At 36.2% G+C, this 27,495-nt stretch overlaps 1 protein-coding gene across 16 annotated transcripts in view; it reads left to right on the top strand.

Moving 5' to 3' along the window:
* Positions 1-2,662: 2,662 nt before the first annotated feature.
* Positions 2,663-27,495, top strand: part of LOC123516497 (protein phosphatase 1B-like) — a 142,980-nt gene continuing 118,147 nt past the window's right edge. For 10 of the 16 annotated variants that reach the window (XR_006678207.1, XR_006678202.1, XM_045275886.1 and 7 more), the window contains exons 1-3: positions 2,663-2,809; positions 26,982-27,153; positions 27,319-27,423. Coding sequence is in view for 10 of the 16 variants with exons in the window: in XM_045275886.1 (XP_045131821.1) it covers positions 27,001-27,153; positions 27,319-27,423 (258 nt within the window). In the remaining 6 variants the exon portion in view is untranslated. Of the gene's footprint in view, positions 2,996-3,179; positions 3,199-24,526; positions 24,574-26,981; positions 27,154-27,318; positions 27,424-27,495 lie in introns of those variants that run through there. The other 6 variants (XR_006678203.1, XM_045275889.1, XM_045275883.1 and 3 more) reach the window with 6 other exon arrangements.

The following is a 27,495-nucleotide window of genomic DNA, read 5'->3' as shown; positions in this document are numbered from 1 at the left end:
AGGCTCCAGACCCGGTCCAGATAATATTACACATAGTATGCTACATCTTGGCCACCATTCCCTTTCAAAATTATTAACCCTCTACAACACAATCTGGACCTCTCACACCTTCCCTCAGTCATTGTACTTCTCTCATACCATCCTAATTCCTAAAAAAAACTGGACGCCTTACGGACCCCAGTGCACTTCGTCCTATTGCGCTCACGAGCTGACTATGTAAGGTCATGGAATGTATGATAAAGCGAAGGTTACTTTGTGTTTTAGAAGCGAAGGGTTTGTTAGGTGATCACCAGTCGGGTTTTCGGAAGTACCGAAGCACGATGGGTCACCTAACACACCTGGAGCATTGCATTTCAGAGGCATTTGCCAAAAAAGAATTCATGATAGGAGTGTTTCTGGACATCCACAAAGCCTTCGACATGACATGGCGACACGATATCCTCATGAAACTCTATGCTCATGGCTTCAGAGGTAACTTGCCCATTTTTGTTTATAATTTTCTTCACGACAGAACATTCTCTGTCAAGCTTCCTGGTAACATAATCTCGGACGTTTTCGTCCAGGAGAACGGGGTGCCGCAGAGTAATGTTCTTAGTCCCATTTTATTTTGTATTATGATTAAAGATACTCTGTCAACAACTCCCATCCCCAGGAATCTTAAATACTCATTGTACGCTGACGACTGTGCATTATGGCACTCCTCGCCTAACGCACAGTTCTCGGCGGGATGAATTCAAGACGCTCTTGATTCCGTCCAGCATTGGGCCTCGCTGTAGGGATTTAAGTTTTCCGTTACTAAGTGTATCAGTGTTGTTTTCACTAGACGTAACGTACCTGATTTGCAATTAACTCTTCAAGGACAACCAATACCTTTTCAAAATTCAGTCAAGTTTTTTGGGTCAGCATTTTGACAGCAGACTCAATTGGAAGACTCATGTTAATCAATTGCTTATTTGTTGTCGTAAAAAGAAAATCAATGTCCTCAAATATCTTTCTGATACAATCGCATATTGACACTTGTGAACCTGAGTTAAATTAGATTATTGGATACTCTTACATCACCCGGGCTATATCCCTTGACTCAGTCCAGTCTCCTCCTTATATACACTGATCTTTACAACGAATGTATAATTAAAAAATCTTTAATCTCTCTCAAGGGATATTGCGCAACACATGTTTTTGTCGTCCGTCTCTTTACCACACTAGTTGTAACGTACGCTACGCAACGATCGAGTATTCACCCTGTAACACGGGACTAAACTGTACATCATTATAGTCCAGATCGATGAGGTACCTAATGCTATCGATCTTTTGATATCAATCTTATAACATTCCTGGTAATGAATCCTACAATATATGATTACCTCTTCCGACCGCTATATGTAGGTAGACTTTCCAAGATGAAGATCTCTAGAGTATACTGTAATTTGGCCACACCGTAATGAAGATCAAACATTAACTTAGGTAGTCTTCGCTTGACATTTACCAAGTTTCTATGGTATTGAGAGACTCGTCATTATACAATTAAATGCAAGGTAAAGGCATTCTCTTTACCTTGATTAAATGTATGGAGGAAGCGCGTGCACCACATATTACTATGTATAATATATAGGTATGAATTACTCCAGCTGTAGCATTTATCAGTGAATTTCACGAAAGCATTTTCTTCAAATCAAAGAAAGCAATTAAATCACTCCTATATTATTATGTATTTTGTTCTTTCTAGTCTTTTTTTTTTTTTTCTTTTGGTATGGAATAATATACAATCTATGCCACTTACCCTAGGTACATTGCTGTGAGCGATGTTGAACCAGACCGATGAACAATATTTATTACTTGAAAAACTATACATTAATTATTACAAGAGTACTAACTGCATGCACTTGTCCAAAAAAGTATTTAGATGATATTTACATATAGGATCTTAAAATCATTAATGTAGTGCATGTAGAAGCTAATTTTTAGCAAGGGAGTCACCATACATCTCTTCTCTTTCTTTCTCGGGGTATCTATTATACATCCGAGAGAGAGAGAGAGAGAGAGAGAGAGAGAGAGAGAGAGCTCACATAAAATGCTTTACAATATCAGGGTAAGGATAGATTTATGGATACAATACTTATTAACGACCGAGACATGATGTCTGCAGATAAATTAATTTACATAATAATTGTAATAAGTGTACGGTATCTACCTAGACCAAATTGTGTTCATAATTAGATATGATTTTTAGCCACTTTTGATGCTCTTGGTCGTCTTGATATGAATGTGTTGTCGAACAAATATCTTGAGAAGGCGTCAGCAATTGAGAATAAGCATGTATACATGTATAGTTTTAAATTAGATAGTGACGTAAGATGTGAGCAGCGGGGTGAGTTCCTCAGTGGCGGTGAGTCATCCTGACACCCGCCGGGTGCACCGACTGCTCCGGTCACACAGATGGGCCGGGTTTCAGATTCCACAAATGGCAATGCAACATTGTTGTGTTTATACAGGTTTATCTTAGGCGGGAAAACGCCACTGTCACTTTTACAAAATTTTTCATATAATCTTTTACACGTAGCTTTTACTTAAAAGGATACCTTTATCAAAATCAAAGCATAAGTTAAACTCATCTAGAATAAACCATTGTAAACTGATCGAAAGTGTGTTTCCCAGTGCAATGGAGATAGGAGAAGATTCGAGTACGACTTGGCGATGCTCACTTCTTGTTGATTCCTTTGCCCGCAGTGGACTTTTGAACGTTGAAATTGTATTTGTGGAGTTTATACTCAGTGTTCATCGATGGCAGTATTATTTGTGTTGTTGTAATGTAAGTCAGCAGTCAGCCTCGAGCTAGGCACGGTTTACAGCATTGTTTCGTAGCTTGACAACACGTGCTGAGTTTGGGGAAAGAGGAGGACGATAGCTGGTAAGGCAGCACTGGAGTGTCGGCCAGCCAGTATTGATGTCCAAGTCTAGACCCAGACTGCGTGGCTCCTTGTGTACTATATTATAGGTTAGAACTGCCCTTTTACCTCTTACCACGTGATGCCAGTCGTCGAAAGTAGGCAGAATCATTGTGTAAACTTTAAGTGGCTGTCGATCGCGTGTAGTACTCTTGAGAGTCGTCAGTTGTGTCAGTCCTGGTTGGTATAGTACATGCTTCACGGACTACTTTGCGACATCAATATGTGTGTAATAATAGCACTGTGTTGATATGTAAGTACGATACCGAATAAATCATGTTGGTTTCCTGTATTATTAAAAAAGAAAACACTAACTGGCACGAAAGAGGAGTGTACCACCAGGAAGTAGACTTTTCAAAAACACTTCTGTACCCTTTCATCACAATTACTCCGTTAGCATTACTTCTGATAGTTTATGTCCCTAAATGTTGGGAATTTTTCTTAAGGCTTTTCCATGGATGTGCCAATTTCACAGGCTCTTGATGGAATTAGGTTAGGCTAAAGTATGGTTTGATTAGGTAAGGTTAGGTTGGGAATATACCAATCAGCATTTTTGATGCCTGTGAAACAACATAAAGATTCAAGAAAAGTCCCTTCTCAGTGAAAATGATTTGGAATTCCCCTAAACAGTTTTTCTTTGGGCTTTCTGATGGCAAAGATGTTGACTTTGTGTTGCAGGGATTAAGATAACAATTGATGCACTTGTTACTTTGTCAGACTGGGTTTTCTCTAAATTTACACAAATTCCTAAATCTTGGTGTTTCTCATGGTCTGTTGCAATGGTAGTAGAGGACAGGATTGTGGCATTTGTGGAGAATTGAGGCTCTTGGCTGGCTAGGCCAGTGACTTGCTGGTATGAGTAGACATTTTTGTATTTCTGTTACAATGTTACCACATTGATTGAGAGAGGATACTGTCATGCTGGGCAGGAGAGACTGCCATTTAACATAGTGTTTTTCTGTCCATTTATAGATCAGCTTTGCATCTCATTTACTTTTATTTTTGTTTTCTTACTTGTAACCTAATCTAACTAATGGAAAAAATTTAGAATTGCCCAGATGTCACCAATGGCTCAGTCCTTTGGCCCTGAAAACTTAGATTTATTCTTTCAATTATTGTAATTTACACATTTTTAGCTTTTTTTTTGTAACACATCAATACAGTACTGGCATTCCATTTCCATTTCTTATTCAACAATCCTAGTCACAGCGTATTGTTCATTTGTAACTTCAAGAAGGCTCATGTTTTTAACACTAACCTAAGGTGAAGGGTCTTTTGATGCATCCTGATCCCTTTACCCTGAAATTGATGGGCACCTCAGCTGGGCTTGCAAATAGAATCTTGGGCAAATCTTAACCAAGGCTGTTTGTTGAGGTTCCATTCACTTTGATTAGATATAAACTGGCAGAATTTTTACTTTTGAATGAAGAATGGCGAGTTACATTTCTGTTAACAACAGTATTACGTATTATATTGAAGTGTGACCATTACAATCCCCAATTAAATGAGTGTAATCTCCATTCAATCAGCTTTTTGCTCCGTTCTTGTGATTCTTGTGATTTTCCATGTGGTTTTCTTCTGTGTATCATGATTTAGAATGACCCCTAAATGCCCTGCAATTTCCAAGACTTTTGAGAAAGAATTAAGTGCCAGAAGGTGATGACCCTGGTAGAGAAAATTCAGATGATGGATGTGATCCGGCAAGGCAAAAGTTATGCCACATTTGGCTGCCATTGTGGTGTGAACAAGAGCACTCTCCAGCACATTAAGAAGTGTGAAGGGTCAGTAAGATCAACTGTTGCATCCAGCTTATGCAGAAACAAAAATTATTGGGTTTGTGAGAAATCTGACAATTTTCATGATGGAATCTGCCTTAGCTCTGTGGATTAATTATTGCCTGAAAAGAAACATCTCCTTAGACAACAATACTATCTGAGGTAAAGCTTCTAACATAACTAGGTAATGTGATGTTACATGAAGAAGATATTTCTGCCTGGTGATACTGAAGTAGCTGAAAATTACCTGGAGATCTTCAAGGAGATTATTTTGGAGATGGGATTCAAACTAGACCAGTGTTCAACATGGATGAGGCAGACTTTTAGAAGATGGCTTCCAGAACATTAATCATGAAGGAGAAAGCCTGGGATTCAGGTGCCTCATCATGTATGGCAATGCTAGTGGTATCCGATGAAAATTTGTCTCACCTATAGATTGGTGAATCCTTGGGTTCTCAAGAACAAGAACTTTTACCCGTCCACTGGATGCACAATCCCAGGAGTTAGATCACCAAACTCATGTATTTTAACTGGTTTCATCACTACTTCATTCTTGAAGTCAAGGAATATCTCAGCCTTGAGTTCAGGTTGTTGTTGGTAATACATGATACTGGCAGCCACCCAGTCAGTGTGTACTTTGATAATGTAGAACAAATTGAGTTCCTCTTGCCCAACACCACCTCCCTCATCCAGTCTGTGGACTAAGGCGTGATCTGTGCCTTTAAGGCACACTACACACTAGGTACTCTGAAGCACCTATTTAGTGGATGCCATGGATTCTGATGAAAACTTTAACTTCAAGGCATATTGGGGCAATTTCTTAATTGCAATGTACTTGTCAATCACATAAACACCAAATATTCCGGCAAAACTTAGCATGATGTTTATTTGCCAGGTACTGTTGTAGATGCTGTCTTTTCCCAAGAGCCAATGATGCTCTTGTCTGCTGAATGTTTGATGTGGGTGATGATAGTATTTGAACATGCTGAAAGAGTTCTTTCATAGATGCCAGTTTATAGAATTTGATTGAAGGATCATCCTTATTTGGTGCAAGAGAATTGTCTACAAAATTTACAAATTCCAGGAGCAGCTCAAAACACTCTACTAAAGTATTGTGGAAACCAGAGTGTGGCCTGACTTGATTGTGTGGATTCCCAGTATTCCTTGTAAGCTGGTCTCTGTATTACACCCATATTTTTTACTTTCCTAGAAGTGCAGTGCAGTTTATCCATAAAATGGACACAAGACTGTTTCTTCCTACTGAGATAATCTGTATTCATTGCAATCCAATCCATTGGTCTACATAAATATTTGTATGGTCAATAAGATGAATTATATCATTAAAAAAAAAACTTGAAATTACTAACTGGTTTACTGTCTTGAGAAGTGGGATTTACTAGTCCAGAGGAGGCAGTAAAGGGCATATCAAGCAGCCCCACATGAAACTGCAGGAGAGGTACCCACATGCCTCCTGATGCCAGACCATTTGTAATGGTTGACAAATCTCTTTATTATAATTTTTACAGTTGTGCTCTCCCTCACCTTTACTTCTGTTTCTTCATTGTTGTCATTATCACTTCTGTTATCATATATGTATAGTCTACTCATAAGTTTCATCATGTGTATTTTCCTTGCTAGAAAAAAAAAAAAAATGGTAGTATCTCATCACTGTTGGTTATGATATGTTGCAAAGTATGTTTTCATTCAGAGTGTTATCAGCTTATGTTGCCTAACAAATCTGAAAGTAGTAAAGAGGCAAATAGATTTGATAATTACAGTATGGAAACACCTACATACCTTGTGCCCCAGTGGCTGCATTCTACAAGTTTTGTCAGGTCTCACAGAATTCCTGACCATCACTCCATTGTTTGTCTTAAGGCTTGCAATTTGTCAAGTTTTGATATATAGAAAGAAATAGGTTCTTGACGTAATTTTCTTTGATCTAAATTATTTTTATATCATATTACTATTTTTAGGAATAGTTAGACAGTGTATCCAGACAAAAGAAACATGATAAATAGGAGATTACACCCAACAATCCAACATAGGCAAACTGTGCAAGGTTTGTTTGAGTTTGGGGAAAGCTGATCACACCTTTCCCATCAGTTATTTATAACAATACATTATTGCATCAAAGGAGAACAGTATTTAGTCATCATTACTGATATTCATCGTTAAATTAATAACAATCTTTTTGGGATTGTTATTGTATATACAGCCATGTTCCCATAATGTTGACAATAGTCAAGATGGTCATTGGCAGTGCTATAACAGGATGAACCCTGTCTTAGTACTCTCACAAGGCTGTCATAGATGGACTTATGTCTAAAATGCGCCATTTTGGCTTACTGTGAATACAGCCCCTGAGGTTTGTAACTTTGTGAAAAACAGGAATTCCAAGAGCAACATGACATCACAGCATTAGAAAAGCACAAACTTTGAAAGAAACCACAGACATGGCACATCGGTACTTGCTGTGCAGCCATACTTATAGAGCTTTAGGTATAATAATATAAGGAAGTGGAAGATCCAGGGTATAGTCAGTTGACTTCCTTTTTCATATCTCAAAGGGTACAGGTGCTGCCAATTATTCAGCACTTGATTGATTTAGTGAAAACTCTGTGAACCTGAGAAATATACAATCAACTTGTTTTACTTATGGAATACCAGTATTTAAATTTACATCTATTACACTTGGCTGCCATTTTGACACTCATGTTATACACTATGGCTGAATATCAGGAAGGATGATTTTTGTAGTCATAGTAAACAACGGGGATAATGTATCGGAAGTGGTCAGTAGTGGGAATATAGCAAGGTTTGAGAAATACATGAGAGTTGGATTAGTCAAGAGCAGAATAAATTTTTAATCAGAAATGTATAAGACCAGCCAGTTTCCTTTTAGCACTAAACCAACAGACCCTACCCTTACCCTCTCTTAGTTAAAAACAAAAACAGGGTCCAGCAACAGGGCTCATCATCTCGCGCTCAACATGCCACCAAACGCCCTGCAACCAGCCCTGCAATGTCGCCTTGCATTGCTAAGAAGAAAAGGAAGTCTCTTACTCTCGAAGTGAAGCTGGATATGATTCACAAACACGAGATAGGCGAGAAAACTAATAGCATAGCTCGCCACCAAAATGTTTAACTTCATAATTATTACTTTCATTAAACCTTTTACTGTACTATGATGCACTCTCGCTTTGTTTACTCTCAATGGAAGTTCAAGTCAGGGGTCAAACTTGTTATAATTGGTTAGCTTAATGAAAATTTGCTTAACGAACGTTTTTTTAGGAATGTAACCCATTAGTTAAATGGGGCTTGCCTGTACATTATGAGGTAAGTTTCACAGCTCAATAACCTACCTTGGAATCACTGGTTTCTGTAATCAGAGAAATATTTTTCCAGCCTTTTCTGTTGAATCCTTAGTCCTTAGTTGAGTTAATTTGCTGTGTGCTGTGTGTGTCTTGGGTGCATGAAACAAATTAACTTTAGTGCTTCTGTCTTGACCACTTAACAGTGGGCGCTTTTCAAAACTAAATCTAATTCAGCATTATAATTTCTGTAGCCTAACATGGATTATGCTTGGTGCCAGACTGAGGTGGCCACAGTGGACATTATTCAAGTTTATCGGGTAATTATTTAAAAGATGTTGATCTTTTTTGGAGACATGGCCAAATTTTATTATTATTACATTTTTCCTAGATATTCATTTTTAAAGAAACTTGTGAAAGTTTGATTTAGTTGGAATTAAATATTCTACACAACAAAAGTTCTGAAGGAAATGTCAGAATTACTCCAAAAAAGGGATAATCTATGCCTTAGAGGTGCAACAGACCTAACCTAACCAAACCAAATCAAACCCAACTCAACCCATCCAGAAATAGTAGCCAGTGTTGGGAATGTAGTAAGGTTTTAGAGTGTTGGGTAAGAGTTGGAGTGGTCTGGATGAGAAGGTGGATTACTCATTATTATTGTAGGACCCCTAGTCTTGTAATAATGATGTAACATGATAATTATTCTGTAGTCAAAATGGCCATGTCATGCTATGCTATGGTGACATAACATTCCCTTGTCTCCCATTCCAGTATTCACAATAAAATTTTTGTGTTCTTTCATGTTTTTTTTTGTGATAGGAATAGCTGTGTATCTCAGTTATTTCCAAAGTTTCCTCCACTCTCATTGAGGTAATGTTAGACTAGAACATTAATGCTGGCTGCTCTCATGTTGTCATGGTGAATTCAAATGCCTTATCGCTATTAGAAAGAACTCATAATTAAATAAATTTTTACATCAGTCAGTGGCAAAACAAGGGCATTATGTATTTTGATATACAGTATACCTCGACATACGATTTTAATTCGTTCCGTGACGATCATTAAATATAAAAATAAATCGTATATCAAATCAGTTTTTCCCATAGAAATTAATGGAAATAGAATTAATTCGTTCTTGTGATATGAATTTAACCCCCCCAAAAATTAACATGCTTTAAATACCAACCCAATATAGATTTTATATAAGATAAATACAATGTTTATCGTATGCATGATACAAGGGATCCTCACAATTCGACGGGGTTAGGGCGGTTTTTCATCAGTTGAATCAGTGTTAATTCAAATTATGAAGCAATTGTTCCCATAGGATACTTAAGAATTAGGGGGGATAGGAACCAACCTCCAGCCTGGATGTCCCAAAACATCACTATAACCTTTAAAAAACACTAAGTTAGACTAAATCAGTACTATTAAAGGCTTCATTTATATCTAACTTTTTTTTTATTAAACACATTAGGGTGCTGTACAGTACATTTTTTGGAAATAAAAAAACACTTGCATGATGCAGCAGTCTCGCAGTACTTGTCCCTGTTCTTCCAAATTATTGATACTATTGATTTAGAGACACTCATTTGCATTGCAACGACACTGTGAGCTATACCTGCCTCACACTTTCTTATAAGCTCAAGCTTATCTTTGAAAGGTAGAAAGTTGTGCTTCTTGGGGCTGGGGAATGCCGCTTGGAGCGAGAGTGATGCAGAGTAAGCGATGCACAGGCTGCAAGGCTGCCACTCTAAATTTTCATTTCTCCCTACCACTTGCACGCATTTCCTCCTACTTTCACCTACCACTCGTGCACATTTTCCCCTATTTTCACCTATGCCAATCCCAAAATTCCTTTTTGTGCATGCATATATTATTGTGAAAATAAATGTATTTATACTTTTTGCAGTTTTATTCTTTTACTACAAAAGAAATAAAAAAACTTTCTGGTATTGAAAAATTAACTTTTCTTTGGTATATTATCATGTCAGACTGGACGATAAACACGGGAATAAGCGATCAACTCGTGTCCTAATGGAGCACCTCGCCACATTGCACCATACTTCCACATCTTGCGTCATATATATATATATATATATATATATATATATATATATATATATATATATATATATATATATATATATATATATATATATATATATATATCCATATTTCATAAACTGTAATGGGTGTCCAGACAATTATTTATAGTGTTTGAAATAAAAGAAAAAAAACATTCCTCTACATAGTGTCAATAAACTCTCTAGTTTCCCTTGCAAATTGCTATTTTCCCCGTAGGCATCCCCTACCCCCTACATTAGGCTAAAATCACCTACTGTAGGGGATTTCTCCTATGAGTGGCAGCCTTGGCACAGGGTAGCATTGGTTTACACTTCTGCCTTGCAGGCTGGCGGCAGATTTGACCGGGTGGGTGGCGCACGGATATGAAAGTCAAATTGGCGAGTCAGTGTGTCGAACCTTGAGGATTGGGTATTAATTAACTGAGTTCGAATTGGCGATAATTCGAAGTGCGAACGGTTGAATCACGAGGATCCCCTGTATAAATTAACTATATTGCCCAAAATAACAACTTAAACCGCAAAACTCGGGACACATTGATGGACATTCATCACACAAGACTTGGGGCATGTCGATAGACGTTTAGGCTTTTTACGGCTATATTTTCGCTATTTTCTTCCTGTTTTCTTTGCTTGTGAGCTGGCAACACTCATCAGGAGTAAACATATGCTCTACGTCACTGTCACCAACGATGGATGGTGGGAGTGACAGTGATTTCACTGTGTCTGATTCTGCCACCTCTCCCGTGTGCCTTACTTCTATAATTCGGGTCTCTCGCCATGTTACGGAGAGACAACTTTTGAATGAGAGTGGTATCAGAACAGGCAACAGGAGAGAGAGAGAGGGGGGGAGGGGATACAAGGGGTCCGTTTTTTCTCGCTCTAGCCAAGGCCGCTGAAACCGATCGGACGCAAGGCCACGTAAACCGATTATACTACCTCATCCAACCTGTGATATTTTGGTAACCCTGACATCTAGAGACTAATGTCTTTTTGCATTGCAAAGAGGAAGAGTTGCTTGTGGGCAGAACACCATTTGTACTCACTCGTTTATTGAATTTCTAAGTGTAATCAGTATGTGCATACAGCCTATTTTGTGTGTTTCTTGCCAAACTTTTACTTTTGGGACCCATGATCACGCGACGGGGTCTTGAGTTCATAAAACTTAAGAAAAAATACACACTGTTGAGGTGCACAGACACATACATGCACAAAGGATGGGGCCGCCGTGGTACAGTGGAACCATGCGTGCTTTGGGATCCGAGGGGTCTCCAAGCGTACGGGTTCGAATCCTGTCCACGGTCCGAGTGTAGGTTGGGCTTTCTCACTCGGGGTAACGGTTTCTTAGCGGGTGGGCTTTGAGATAGGGGGTGCCCAAAAAGTATCTCCTTTAGCCCATAAATTCCCGTGAAAAGCCCATATGGTATAAAAAAAAAAAAAATACTCAACGTGGGCTGAATGTTGGGGTGGATGCAGGTAGCCAAGCGATCGCTGCACCATCTACCGATGGCTATTTGCATCTTAAAAATATCTTCGTATTTCAAGGCGTAAATTATATGAAATTTTTTGTCATATATTAAAAAAATTGTATGTTGAGGCGATCGTATCGAGTTATTACTATAAAGCAAACTTATTTTGAATTCTTACAAAACTTTTAATTTACACCTATATTAGACTCTTACCAAAAAGAAAAAAAGATAACCTATAGTTAATAACAAGGAATATGGTGAAATATAAGATCAGTTTGCCATCTCAGAAAAAGAAATCAAAATACATTTATTAGTCAACAGATGAGTGTCATTCTTTGGCAGTGCTACAATGTTTGCTTGCTCTTGGCTGATGGAATCATATTCCCAGAGTCATTATTGCGACAAGAAAATGGCAAGGACAGACTAAGTTTTCTGGTCTGACAGTATCATGGGAATGATATCTAATTATTTTTTGTCATATATATTAATTTCTGAAGCAGATTTGTAATGTAAAACTTTCATAGGATTTATCAGGTAATGGAAAAATGAGAATTCTTTTGAGTATAATGATGAAGTAAAGTTATAATGTTCCTGTGTAAGTGAATACCTACAGTTTTAATTTAGAAACTAGTCAAGTTCATCATGTATTAAGATAAGAACAACAACTCTGATTATCATGAGAGATTCCAATTGTGAGAGGCTAATTTGTAAATGCTGGAGATCTTAGATTTTTTTTTTTTTTTTTTTTTTTCTTATACCATGTGGGCGTTTCACGGGAATTTATGGGCTAAAGGCGGTACTTTTTTTGGGTACCTCCTATCTCAAAGCCCACCTGCTAGGATACCGTTGCCCCGAGTGAGGAAGCCCAACCTACACTCGGACCGTAGACAGGATTCGAACCTGTGCACTTGGAAACCCCTCGGACCACAAAGCGCGCATGGTTTCACTGTACCACGGCGGCCCCTATTATTTAAAACATGTTTGTGTGGATGAGAGGAAGTACAAGAATTACCTAGGTATATACTCGTACAAAGAGGTTAGATTCAGAATCTAAGAGTGCTTAGTCTATTTTGTTATTTATATGTTTTCATGAAAAAAAAAAAAAAATCTGGTAATGGGAGTTACCTTCTATACTGATTGTTCATATTCAGTAATGCAAAATAATGAAATTGAAAAATTCTGATGCCATTAATGGATCCAGTAAAGCAAACCTACACTCTACCATCTTATTCAAAGTAATTCTGTCAAGAGCTCTCAGATATTAACCCTTTCCTGGTGACAGGGCAGATGAGTGTACTACCAAGTGAAATATATATATATATATATATATATATATATATATATATATATATATATATATATATATATATATATATATATATATATATATATATATATATATATATATATATATATATATATATATATATATATATATATATATATATATATATATATATATATATATATATAATGCCCACTTAACGAAGGGGTTACGTTCCTAAAAAAAAACCTTCGTTAAGTGAAACTTCGTTAAGGGAACCGATTATAACAAGTTTAACCCCTGACTTGAACTTCCATTGAGAGTAAACAAAGTGAGAGTGCATCATAGTACAGTGAAAGGTTTAATGAAAGTAAAAATTATGAAGTGAAACATTTAGGCAGTTTAATTTAAGTCATTATAATGTACACTAATGTATGTATGTACGTAACTTTATAATGTTGATGATCTTAAATTTATGAAGGGAGGGAGAGTGAAACGGGAAAGACACTAACCGGCAACCTGTGGAATGTAAACAAAGGACGCATCATTGTATCACATACAAAACTTATGTACCACATTTCCATAAGGCTTTCCATCTTATCCATTGTAGAGTCATGAGTTCAGGTGGTTCTTTTAGCTTGCAAGGAAGATATGGTTTCACCAGCCTTCTTAATAGTAGAGACAGTAGATGGAGTCAAGATGGTGGCGAGCAATGCTATTAGTTTTCTCGCCTCTCTTGTGTCTGTGAATAATATCCAGCTTCACTTAGAGAGTAAGAGACTTCCTGGTCTTCTTAGCAATGCTAGGCGACATCGCAGGGCATTTTGGTGGTGAGTTGAGCGAGGGAAGACAAGCTGCTGCTGACGCTGTTATTGTTTTGAACATGGGGAGTGAGTGGTGTGCGTTTTGTACATGAGAGGTGCTGGTGTATTCAAAAGCCTGTCGGCTTGCATGATACAGCGGTGCTTTCAAACTTGGAAAAAATTACCTGGATGAAACTTCGTTAAAGCGATTTTGGTGTTCGTTAAACGAGCAGATGGTAGTAAAATGAAACCTTTGTTATAGCGAAATTTCGTTGTGTGAACCTTCGTTAAGTGGGGCTTGCCTGTATATATATATATATATATATATATATATATATATATATATATATATATATATATATATATATATATATATATATATATATATATATATATATATATATATATATATATATATATATATATATATATATATATATATATATATATATATATATATATATATATATATATATATATATATATATATATATATATATATATATATATATATATATATATATATATATATATATATATATATATATATATATATATATACTATTTATGACTTTCATTCATACGTCTATATGTAGTCTCTCAGCAAATGGGTATTTGAGATTGACATTTATATATAGACTCTGCTGCAAAACTGAACAGACAATTGAATTTGTATGTAGACACTTTCGCAAAACTGAACAAGTGACATCTATACATAGAATCTGCTGCAAAACTGAACAATCTGATTGCAAGTATGGCTTCCATCAAGGTTGCCGTACTGATGATCTGGCTTTTCTTGGTCTTGGTCATCCTCTTTTAGAGATTTTGGTGAAAATTTTGCTGTAACATTAGACGTATCAAAAGCTTTTGATAGCGTCTGGCATAAAGCTTTGATTTCCAAACTGCCCTTGTACGGTTTCTATCCTTCTCTCTGCAACTTTATCTCAAGTTTCCTTTTCGACCATTCTATTGCTGCTGTGGTAGACGGCCACTGTTCTTTTCCTTAATCTATTAATAGTGGATTTCCTCAGGGTTCTGTCCTATCACCCACTCTCTTTCTAGTATTCATTAATGACCTTAACCAAACTTCTTGCCCTATCCACTCCTACGTTGATGATACCACGCTACATCTTTCCACGTCCTTTCAGAGACAACCAACCCTTCAGGAAGTCAACAGATCATGCACGGACGCCACAGAATGCCTGACATCCGATCTTTCTAAGATTTCCAATTGGGGCAGAGAAAATCTAGTAATTTTCAAATAAATATTTATTCTAGGAATTTTGTTACTTGCAAGGAATAGTCTATACATATATAGACCATGTTACAACTTAGTACAGTAAAAACAGAACAAATGTCTATATATAGACGGTCTGATGAAAAGTCCCAATTTCAAAACATCTATATGTAGATCCTCTGTTGGGAAGGGTTAAAGTTTCCGGATGTTTTAATTTTTTTTTTGACAGTTGCTGATGGTTTTATAGACACTAAGACAGACACCAGTCTCTGTGCCAAAGATATGTCCATCACCATCACCACCTGCTTTTAAAGATAGGATATCCTGAATTTACTATACACAAGAGGTACCTAAAAGAAACCATATTCATGATATAATTCTATTAATTAGTTTTTACACATCAACACTTTTGTCACCTTCCAAGTACTCTCCTGAATCAATGCACGTGTCCAGATGCATTTTCCAATGTTTGAAGCAGTCCTAGGTCTCTTGCAAATTGATGTCTTGCTGCTACCATTTTTTTTTTCTTCACCTTTTCCATATCTGAAAAATATTTTCCTTTGAGGACTTTTTAATTCAGGAGAAACCAAGAAAAGTCACATAGAGTGAGACCTAGTGAATAGGGAGGGTAGATGATTGGGGTCATGCAATTTTGGGTAAAAAAATGTCATACTCAAGGCAGTGTGTACAAGAACACACTCTTGATGAAACCACTATTCTCCACTTCACCACAAGTTGGGGCTTTTCTGTCACACTGTCTCACAAATGCCTCAAGACTTCCAAGTAAAAATTCAGTCTAGTTAACCCCTTCAACACGATGACATGTATTTTCTGTTATCAGGGCGCTCATGACACATCCGACAATGTGCAAATTGTCATGGGTGCTTTCTGTTAAGATGGTGTGTTTCCTTTCCCAGACACTGTGAGATTTCTTAGAATATAGATTGTATATGATACGATGGCATGCTTGACTTTCATCATTATTATTAAGGTGTACATGTATGACTTTCATATATCAGGATAAATACTGATGTGCTATGTTGATTCTATATGATATGATGGCATGCTAGACTTTCATCATCATTATTAAGGTGTACATGTATGACTTTCATATATCAGGATAAATACTGATGTGATATGTTGGAAATGGTTATTTAATTTTTTTAATTTTATGGTACTGATAGATTAGTTTGTCATAAAATTTAATGTTTTCTCTCATTTGTCATTTTCAGAAAATGGCCTTGAGAGGGCAGACCAATTTTTTTACTATAAAATTTGTGTGGGTCTGTTTCTTATTTTATATACCCATTGTGAAAAATCGCTTACTGTCATCATTTTTTCTGTAGTGAGAGAGAGAGAGCTGCCTGAGTCAGGTACCTCCCCACCCCCACCCAGCCCAGATATGGCATCAGGAGCTGTTTTCTGTTGCCCATAGTGAAGAGGTTAATAGTTTGGCTACAAGGAACAATTTCATTTTTGGACAATCCTCCTTCCTTCCCTCCCTTCCTCCAGAAGCACTTGTTCACATTGCAGATTATTGCCTTAGATTGGCTGTGAGGGTGGCTATATGGTGAGTTTGTAGCAAGGCACTGCTCTATAGCAAGACTGCATAAGGTATTGCACTTGGCAGTATAGCACTAAAATGACTTGTTTAGGATAGGGACCATGTTTTTTATAGAAAACACATTAATTTTTACCTCAACAATGATGTGGAACAAAGGTTAAGGATTTTGGAAATAATTTTGGAAATGCACCAATTATATAGAAAACAGGAGAGAAAGAAGGACAGAGACAAGCTAAGGCTGTGTTTACTCCAAGTGAATTGAATAGATTCAATTAATGAAATTCATGAAGAATCATTTGACTCGAGTCATTTTGAATCAGCATAGTTCCAACCAAATGATTCATCACTCATCTTTCAGTACCAAGGTACTCTTTGAGGAGTATGGATATATTGGATGTTGTAGATCAGTGGTTGCCAACCTTTTCCTGAGCGAGTACAATCCCTGCGTATCAACAGGTCTATCCTTCACTAAAAATCTAAACTGGAAATTTCACATCTCTACTCTTGCTAAATCAGCTTCCAAGAAGTTAGGTGTCCTATGGCGTCTTCGTCCATTTTTCTCTCCCTCCCAGCTGCTTGCTCTGTACAAGGGCCTTATCCGCCCGTGTATGGAGTATGGCTCTCATGTCTGGGGGGGATCCACACACACACAGCTTTACTAAACAAGGTGGAATCTAAAGCTTTTCGTCTTATCAACTCTTCTCCTCTAACTGACTGTCTTGATTCTTTAAGTCACCGCCGCAATGTTGCATCTTTATCTGTCTTCTACCGCTGTTTTCATGCTGTCTGCTCTTCTGAACTTGCTAACTGCATGCCTTCCCCCTCCTGCGGCCTCGCTGCACAAGACTCTCTACTTCTTCTCATCCCTATTCTGTCCATCTTCCTAATGCAAGAGTTAACCAGTATCTTCACTCCTTCATTCCCTACACTGGTAAACTCTGGAACTCTCTACCTGTGTCTGTATTTCCACCTGCCTATGTCTTAAACTCTTTCAAAAGAGGAGTGTCAAGACACCTCTTACGTTAACTGGACCCTCCTTTTAGATTTTTTTGTTTTTTCTCTTTCTACTTTCCTCTTAACAGGGCCTGGCAACCAGCGGGATTTTTTTTTTCCAACACTTTGTTTGCCCTTGGCCAGTGCCCTTGTAATGTAAAAAAAAAAAAAAAAAAGGTTCCAGAAAATTTCAATTCCGGCAAATATCAATTTATTCACAAGTAGAACACAAATGAATTAACAACAAGGAACACAATTCAGTGTAATGCTATAAGGATGCATCTGTGTCTTTTCCACCAGTTGATTCATGCCAGATTATCTTGTATAAAGGTGTGTGCACAGAGAAACCAGGTTACCGGCACACTGGTTTCCAGTGCAAGTCAGAGCGATAAGGTGTTTACAAAGGATGTTGGTAACCAGCTCCAACTCGTTCGGTGAGTGACAGGGATAGAGGCAGTATCTGTCATAATGATAATGATAACAATAATGATAATAATAATGATAACAATGATAATAATAATGATGATGATGATAATAACAATAATAATGATAATAATAATAATAATGATAACTATAGGAGGAGTAGTAGTAATAATATAATAATGAAATAATAATTATTATTGCATTAATAATAATAATAATAATAATAGTAATAATAATAATAATAATAATAAGTGATAATAGTAATAATAATAATAATAATGATATTATTATTAATAATATTATTATTATTAGTAGTAGTAGTAATAGTAACATAATTACTACTAATAATTATAATAATGATAATTATTTACCTTCACACTTCAGTTCCTACCTGATTTCAGCCCACAGCCTATCTTATTCCACTTATTTCACACATGCTCTCTCATAAATTTTACATATCAACATCCATCCTGCTCTCTAGTCAGTAGCGTCTACCTGCGCGGGTTGAGCAGGCAAGAATGATCCAAGCAAACTGGAAAGTGGGTTGAAGGCTGCTGGCACCTACCTGCTCAAACCTGCTTCCTCTGTGTATGCTTACACTTGTTTATATGGTTTAAATCTTGGTGCGGGTCGACGCTGGTTGTCCACGCAGGCAAACCTGCTTTCCCATAGTTTGTCCGTTATTTATATCCACCACTGCCCTGCTCTCACGGCACACCACATGGAGTTCCTGTGACGACATGTTATGGGACGATGCCCTTGCTATAACAGATGAAAATTCGTTATAGTGAGGGTTTATCTAGTCAGATATTTTGTCTGTTATATTGAGAGTTTACTGTATAGCACATATCGATCTCGGTGTATAGGATCACTAGGATCATATTTAGCACATCGTTCTCTTACTTAATTGATCAGAATCTCCACTAACATGGTGCTTACTCCTCGGCTGATTATCTTTGACTGATGAAAAAAATGGGTCCAAACTAATCATTGATTCTGAATCACCATGAATCTGCATGATTTGAATCAACTCCATTTCCTTGGTGCAAACAGTTACATTGAAACTAGTTTAGCAAATGAACACCATTCATGTATTCATTCTTCATGAATTGATTTAATTTGATTCATTAGGTGTAAATGCACCCATAGGAGGTGGAGCAGCGTTAGAGAAAGAAGGTAAGCCTGTCATCTATCAGGAGGTGGCAGTAGTTATTTATTTATTTATTTTTTTATATGCAGGTGGGGAAACTAACCAAGGACAACAAAAAATGGGAAAAAAGGCCCACTGGATTGGCTAGGCCCCTTAAAGATCATATGAGTTATCCAAAATTCAGGGACAAATTTCTTGAAACCCTCTTAAAAGAAGTCAAGTCGTAGGAAGATGGGAGTACAGAAGCAGGCAGGGATTTCCAGAGTTTACCAGAGAAAGGTATTAATGATTGAGAGCACTGGTTAACTCTTGTATTAGAGAGTTGGACAGAATAGGGGGGAGAGGAAGAAGAATGTCTTGTACAGCGAGGCTGCAGGAGGTGGGGAGGCATGCAGTTAAGATGATAATAGTGATAAAAGATAGCAAGAGATGCAACATTTTGGTGGTGAGAGAGAGGCTGAAGAGTCCATCATGGGAGAGGAATTGATGAGACAAAAATCTTTTGATTCCACCCTATCTAACAAAACAGAGTGGAACCTCTTCCACTCCAACATGCGAAGAGTACTCGATACAAGGACGGATAAGGCCTTTGTACAGAGTTAGCAGTTGGAGGGGTGAGAAAAACTGGCAGGGATGTCTCAGAACACCTAACTTCATAGAAGGTGTTTTAGCATAAGATGAGATGTGAATAAAGGACAGACCGAGGATATTCAATGTAGAAGATGGGGACAGCTCAGTGTCATTGAAGAAGAGGGCATAGTTGTCTGGAAGGTTGTGTTGAGTTGATAGGTGGAGGAATTGAGTTTTTGAGACATTGAACAAAGTTTTCTTTGCCCCAATCAGAAGTCTTAGAAAGATAAGAAGTAAGGCATTCTGTGGCGTTTCTGTATGATCTGTTGACTTCCTGAAGGGTTGGTCATCTCTGAAAAGATGTGTAAAAGTATAGGGTGGTATCAGCAGTGTAGGAGTAGATAGGGCAAGATGTTTAGTTAAGATCATTAATGAATAATAGAAAGAGAGTGGGTGAGGGGACGGAACACCACTGTTAATAGATTTAGGAGAACAGTGACCGTCTACCACAGCTGCAATAGAATGGTTGGAAAGGAAACTTGAGATAAAGTTGCAAAGAGAAGGATAGAAACCATAGGAGGGCAGTATTAAAATCAAAGCTTTGTGCCAGACTCTATCAAAAGCTTTTGATATGTCTAATGCAACACCAAAAGTATCACTGAAATCTGACCAAGACTCGGTAAGGAAAGGCAGAAGATCACCAGTAGAGTGACCTTAACTGAAGCCAAACTGGCAATCAGAGAGAAGATTGTGAAGTGACATGTTTGAGAATCTTATTGAGGATAGATTAAAAAACTTTAGATAAGCAATAAATTAAAACTGTAGGGCAGTAATTTGAGGGATTAGAACAGTCACTACTTTTAGTAACTGGCTGAATGTAGGTAAACTTCCAGCATGAAGTGTGGAGGTAGTCTACTCTGACTTTGACAATCCCTTGTCTTCCTCTTCTCCTTTGTTGCCTCAGCAGTGTCCTTCAGGCAGTCATTATATGCTTGTTAAAGATGTCACTGAACTACATGGGAATCAGCCATTACAGCAAAGAAAAAGCTGTTTTCAATTAATCTATTCTTGATAAGACAAATTTTTATTACTGTACACTTCTTAAAATAATAATGAACTCTTTTATTTCAACACTGAGTGTAGAACAAGATGGATTAGGTTATGAAAATATTTTTTTTTGCATTATTTCAAGAGAATAAACTACCGAAAAGAGGAAAAGGGGGTGTTTAAGGGCCTCACAGACAAACCGCTGTCAGTAACAGATAATTTGCAGTAACGGACAACCCCTCACTCCTGAATTGTCTGTCATAGTGAGGCACCACTGTATTATAGAACATAATTTTGTACGTACCTGTGTTTCAAAACTATGAAAAAAAAAAAAAACTGCATATGTGGGATTGTGGGGATGGTTACCAGTATACACGTATGTTCTTGTACATACAAAGGCTCTTGTAAAGTGTTAGGAATTTGGATGCATCTACTTTTTTCAAACTTTATGAGATTGTTTTTGTATGGGGAACAATATTGAGGTAAAAATGTGAATGATCATAAAAATCACACTTCACTAAGGTATGTAATTTTGAAGTTAATTGAATACAGGCAACCCCCACTTAACAAAGGTTCACACCATGAAATTTCGCTACAACGAAGGTTTCATTTTACTACCATCTGCTTGTTTAACAAACACCAAACTCGCTTTAACGAAGTTTTATCCTGGTAATTTTTTCCAAGTTTGAAAGCACTGCTGTATCACGCAAGCCAACAGGCTTTTGAATACACCAGCGCCTCTCGTGGACAACACGTGCACCACTCACTCCCCCTAGTTCAAAACAATAACAGTGTCAGCAGCAGCTCGTCTTCCCTCACTCAACTTACCACCAAAACGCCCTGCAATGTCGCTTAGCGTTGCTAAGAAGACCAGGAAGTCTCTTACTCTCGAAGTGAAGCTGGATATTATTCACAGACACGAGAGAGGCGAGAAAACTAATAGCATTGCTCACCACCATCTTGACTCCATCTACTGTCTCTACTATTTTCAAGTCGGCAGACTCTATTAAGAAGGCTGGTGAGACCGTATCTTCCTTGCAAGCTAATAGAACCACCTGAACTCGTGACTCTACAATGGATAAAAGGGAAAGCCTTGTGGAAATGTGGTACATAAGTTTTGTATGTGATACAATGATGCGCCCTTTGTTTACATTCCACAGGTTGCCAGTTAGTGTCTTTCCCGTTTCACTCTCCCTCCCTTCATAAATTTAAGATCATCAACATTATAAAGTTACATACGTATATACATTAGTGTACATCATAATGACTTAAATTAAACTGCCTAAATGTTTCACTTCATAATTTTTACTTTCATTAAACCTTTCACTGTACTATGATACTATGATGCACTCTCACTTTGTTTACTCTCAATGGAAGTTCAAGTCAGGGGTTAAACTTGTTATAATCGGTTCGCTTAACGAAGTTTTGCTTAACGAAGGGTTTTTTAGGAACGTAACCCCTTCGTTAAACGGGGGTTGCCTGTACACTGAATTTGCTTCATAACCAATGTATAAGCTCCGCCAGCATGGTTTTTCAGGCATTGGTGCTATATGTATTACCAGCTTATGAATAGGTTAATGTACCTTTTTACCTTTTGTAGTATAGTAGTCCAAATATAGAGTTGTGTTGGTTACATTAGTGGCGACCTCCACTAGTAGAACAATACATTACAGAAATCAACACAACTTGCCTTATGACAATTGTTCAGGCTTCTCTGATGTAGACTGAGGTAGGCATTAATGACATCAAGAGTAGCCCTATGTATGCACCAGCTGCGTTCAACTCTGCTTCTGAAAGCAAGAAATTTTCTATAAACAGCAAAGTCTTCTGGATACCTATTTAATATTCTACTGATGTATACTAGTGCCTAGTATTTATTAAAATGATCCTGTGATATAGATAGGAGTGAAGTATGAGTTCCTCTGGGGAAAGTGTGATCATAGTAATTATTGGAATTAATATTCAAGAAAGGATGGCTTTGATTTGTTGAGAAAATATCTGAGTATATTATTGGGCATGAAAGGATAACAGCAAATAATGTGCATGAAAAAGATAATGCATTCTTTTATGCAAAAAGAATTGGTGGATGTCCAAGAAAAATAAAAAGGAAAATGGAAGAATGATGTATTGATAAAACATTATGATTATACATATTGATAAATAATATGAAGCTTATTTCATTTTAGTGTTATAAAAACCATATGAAAAACAGTCTTCTTGTTTCCATATTTTCTTTCTAATACATGTAAAAAACTACATTATCTTCCATTTTTTTTCCCTTCAGAAGAACATAAAACCTTTCTATAACAAATCATTGAAACAGGTATCACAATTGGACTTTCCCTGACATGCTTTAATGATTTTTTTTTTATTGATTTTTTGAAATATTTTTCCTGATATTATTTAGACAAATTGTAAAAAAAGCTGCCATTGGTGACCCGTTAGATTGCATATATAAATAAACATAAGTAAAGAAGCAAAACATACTGAATAAAAAAATAATCTGCATTAAAAATTAACTAAAAAGTACTTTTATCTTTTTTCTAATACATTTAAGAAAAATATATTATCTTGCATTTTTCCTTCACAAGAACATAAAACTTTTCTATAACAAATAATCTAAACTGAGATATCACAATGGGACTTTCCTTGATAAGCTTCAATAGTTTTCTTTATTGATCTTTACATAATTTCATAATTTTCCTGATATCTTTATTATCTTATTTTATCTTTTCTCTCTCCCTTCTGTTGAATTAAGTTGACCATAAAACTGTGTAACATTCATTTTCTAAATATGCAAAACAAAGAGACAAAAATATATAAGTAAATTTAGGAAAAGAAATATATAGTACAGTATAGAGACACACTGAATATCGACAAATAGAATATGTCCACTGGTGTGTTGTATCGCAGAAAAGTCATATTTTCATGGTATGCGATGTGACCCACCAGTGGGCAATCACTTTAGGTTGCCAGTTCACTTGGTTGTTCTTCCAGACAACACCCTCCTCTTCTCGCTTCACTGGCTTGAGCAGCACTGATGTGATTGACAATTTATTTGTATTGTAGTGTGGGAGAGATCACCGCGCTGGCAATCACAGGGATCATGTTAACTTGCCTTTTTCCAAAGGAACTTAACCAAATAATAACATAGGTGATGTGAGATAGGTTGATAATTGATGTTTGATAACGTAATATAATGTATAAAAGAGGCAAAGACCTTTTTACTTTTTTTGGACCTATAAACTGTAATGTGCTTAACACCCGGGAAACTTGTAACTATATTTGAATCTGTCTGTCTCTGGGTTTTAGCCATATAGTTGAGCAGCTTGTTAGCTGTTGTAAATATGAATTGTGAAGGAGAAAATTTGCAATAGTAATTGTTAGAAAGCCATGAAACAGAAATTTTATGTTTTTGGGAGGGGAATTATCAGATTAATATAGAAACTTTGGACGGGTTTAATCACATGGAGTGACAGATTGATAAAATTGATGATCACTGATCATGCATTACTGAGAAATGGAAGAGCTTTAGTTAGAACAGATAAGATTTCATATTCAGAAGCAATTTTCTTAAGCATTTTTTATCTGTGATGTAAGTTCCTCAAACAGTTTTCTAAAAATTTGTATTGTGAATGAATTTTCATCAAATGAAACCATTGTTGATATGTAATTATACATAGTTTTGCATTTTATGTAATAACTTCTTAGTATTAGTTACTGGTATTTGCTATGCAAAATTGTGTCTGAATAATCTTAAAAATTCTTTTGAACAAGAGATATAGTATTTATATATCAGCATACAATTGCTATTGATAAGATAAAAAAGTTTCTACCCTGCTGTGCGTCAGAAATTAAGATAGTGGACAGTGTGCTGTTCCCTTGTTATCACTCGTCATCAGAGGACGTTGTCAGTCATACAGCTTGACTAGGTAATTTTACAAACATTGTTTCACATTATTTACAAGAGACAAGTTTAGCTGTCAATATTGAGTAACCTCTTAAATATTTAGATGGCATTGATTTTATAATGCATGAATATGTGTGAAAAAATGTAGCAAAATCATAGGTAATGCCATGTTATATATATATATATATATATATATATATATATATATATATATATATATATATATATATATATATATATATATAAAAGGCACTTCCTTTTCGTTCTGGTGAGGGGATTCAGTATCTTGCTACACCTTTAAGAGTAAATAAGTTTCTTTGTTTTCATGATAGCCCAAGATGTGGGGTATATTACACTAGTAGCAGCAGTAAAGATTCTCATAAATATATGGTATATAGTACCCATAATGGTATAAGTCTCTATGTGTGGGCAGGGACTGCCCACCTAACCGTAGCAGTTTCACTGCAATCTCTTCAATTTCTTAATGTACTACATAAGTAAATCATATCTTGCCATTGGTAACATACTGTAATATATATGAATGTAATACTTACACAACTCATATGTGTACATAGTCATGCCATTACAGTTAGTTAGGTATCATTAATATTATTATTATTTATTTGTTTATTTATTTATTTATTTATTTATTTATTTATTTATTTATTTATTTATTATTATTATTATTATTATTATTATTATTATTATTATTTATTAATTAATTATTATTATTATTATTGTTATTATTATTATTATTATTATTATTATTATTATTATTATTATTATTATTATTATTATTATTATTATTATTATTATTATTATTATTATTATTGCTGAGTGTGGTAAGAAAGGTTTATAATAGGATGCTGATCAGAAGAATTGGAGAAGGAACAAATTATCATCCTATAGGAACAGGATGATTTAAGAAAGTGTTGTTTAGACCAGATTTTTGCAGTAAGGCAGTTGTGTGAAAAGTTCTTTGGCAAAGTGAAGAAAATCTTTTTGGTTTTCATAGACTCAGAGAAAGCTTGGGAAAGCTTATAAGATTGACAGGAAAGAAATATATACTTGATGTTTTGAAAGTACACATAATTTGAGGCAAGTTGCTAGAAAGAGTGAAGAGTTAGTGATGGTGTGAGTGTGTTCATCCCAGAGTTCAAGGTTGTGTAATGTCAGTGTGGTTAATCTATTTGTATATTTATAGTGTAGGAAAGGAAGTCTTAGACATAGACATGAGTGTGACGGAAGGGTATAGAATCTGAGTCACCTGTTATTTGCTGAAAGTACAGGTCTGGTGGCTGACTGAGAGAAAAGTTTAAAAGACTGGTGGAGTAGAAGCTTCACATCTAGCTAGAACAGCTTCTATGAAGTTGAGTATTATGAATCTCTGCCAGTTTTCCTCATTTCCCTCCAGCTTCTAACTCTGCAGATAGATCTTACCTGTTCAGATATTGAGTATATATGCTTTGTATATAGGAGGGTGTTTCTCTCATAATATAATTTTAAAGAGAGAGGAATCAAAACCATTTCATCTCATCAATTTGTCTCCTCTGACTGTCCATCTTCACTCCCTTTGTTATTGCAATGTTACACCTCTTGCTGTCCTCTACTGCTATTGTCACACTAACTTCTATTCTGATTGTGCTAACTGCATCCCTCCCCTTTTCCTGTTGCCTCACTGCAGAAGATTATTTACTATCACCCCCTATTCTGTCCACCTCTATAATGCAAGAGGTAACCAGCATTCTCCATCATTCATTCACTTTCTCTGGTAAATTGGAACTTCGTGCCTTCTGTATTTCCTTCATCCTATGGTTCGAGGTCTTTCAAAAGTGAGGTTTCAAGGCACTTATCTACATTACTTGATTTTCATTTTTAGAAACTTTGGGAACTGTTACTTCTATTTCTATAATTTTTGTTGTTATTGGTCAGTGGCACTCTTGCTTTAAAGAAAAGAAAAGAAAAAAAAAGTGGATAGCACATTGTTACAAGTGATATTGCATATATGTATGTATCTTATATGCTGTTTATTTTGTAAGAAGAATGACAATAATTGTATTTTTGTGTGCTAGCCAATCCACATATTGTATGATAATATATTATATTACATTTTTATCTCATCTCATTTTCAATATCTCCCATGTATTCACATATTTTTATTATGTAACAGCTTCATAGAATACACATAGAAGCCACCCATTCAACATACTTAAATCAAAAGATATGAAATGTTAAGGATGAAAAAGCACAATCATGCATTGTAAAGACCAATGTTTTTCTGTATGCTTGTGCAACCTTTTGTAGACTCAAAAGTTGTTTAGAAAGTTGATAACATGCCAGTTTCTTTTTTAAATAATTGAGCAAAGTTTTGATACTGAAGACTGGGAAGTAAAATAGAAGTCTCATATAAGTTTATTTTTCTGTCAACAGATGAAGAAGTGATCTTATCATGGGTGCATTTCTAGATAAGCCAAAAACAGACAAACACAACGAGAATGGGGTTGGCAATGGACTTCGTTATGGGCTGTCTAGTATGCAGGGCTGGCGCATTGAAATGGAGGATGCCCATGCTGCTGTAGCCAATCTTCCTGGTGTTCTAAAGGTTAGAGTGGTAGTTTAGATTCAGTATCATTATCAGATTCACATCCCTCTGTATTTTGCTTTATTAATTTGGAGTAAGAATTATTTTGAGACAAGTGACATAAGTATGACTATTTTGGATTATAAGTGGATTCTAAATGGACTAATTTTCTTCTCTTTTTCTCAGGATTGGGCATTTTTTGCTGTGTTTGATGGCCATGCCGGTGCCAAAATATCGGCACACTGTTCAGAGCACCTCCTGAATTCCATCACATCAGGCGAGGAATTTCTAGTAAGAAAAAGTGGTTTTGTCTTGTGGCACTACCTTTTTATATATAAGTGACATGAAAGGCCTTTTATGACA

The sequence above is a fragment of the Portunus trituberculatus genome, chromosome 41 (assembly GCF_017591435.1).
Source record: "Portunus trituberculatus isolate SZX2019 chromosome 41, ASM1759143v1, whole genome shotgun sequence".
Taxonomy (NCBI): Eukaryota; Metazoa; Arthropoda; class Malacostraca; order Decapoda; family Portunidae; genus Portunus; species Portunus trituberculatus.
This window is presented reverse-complemented; position numbering and strand designations above follow the sequence as displayed.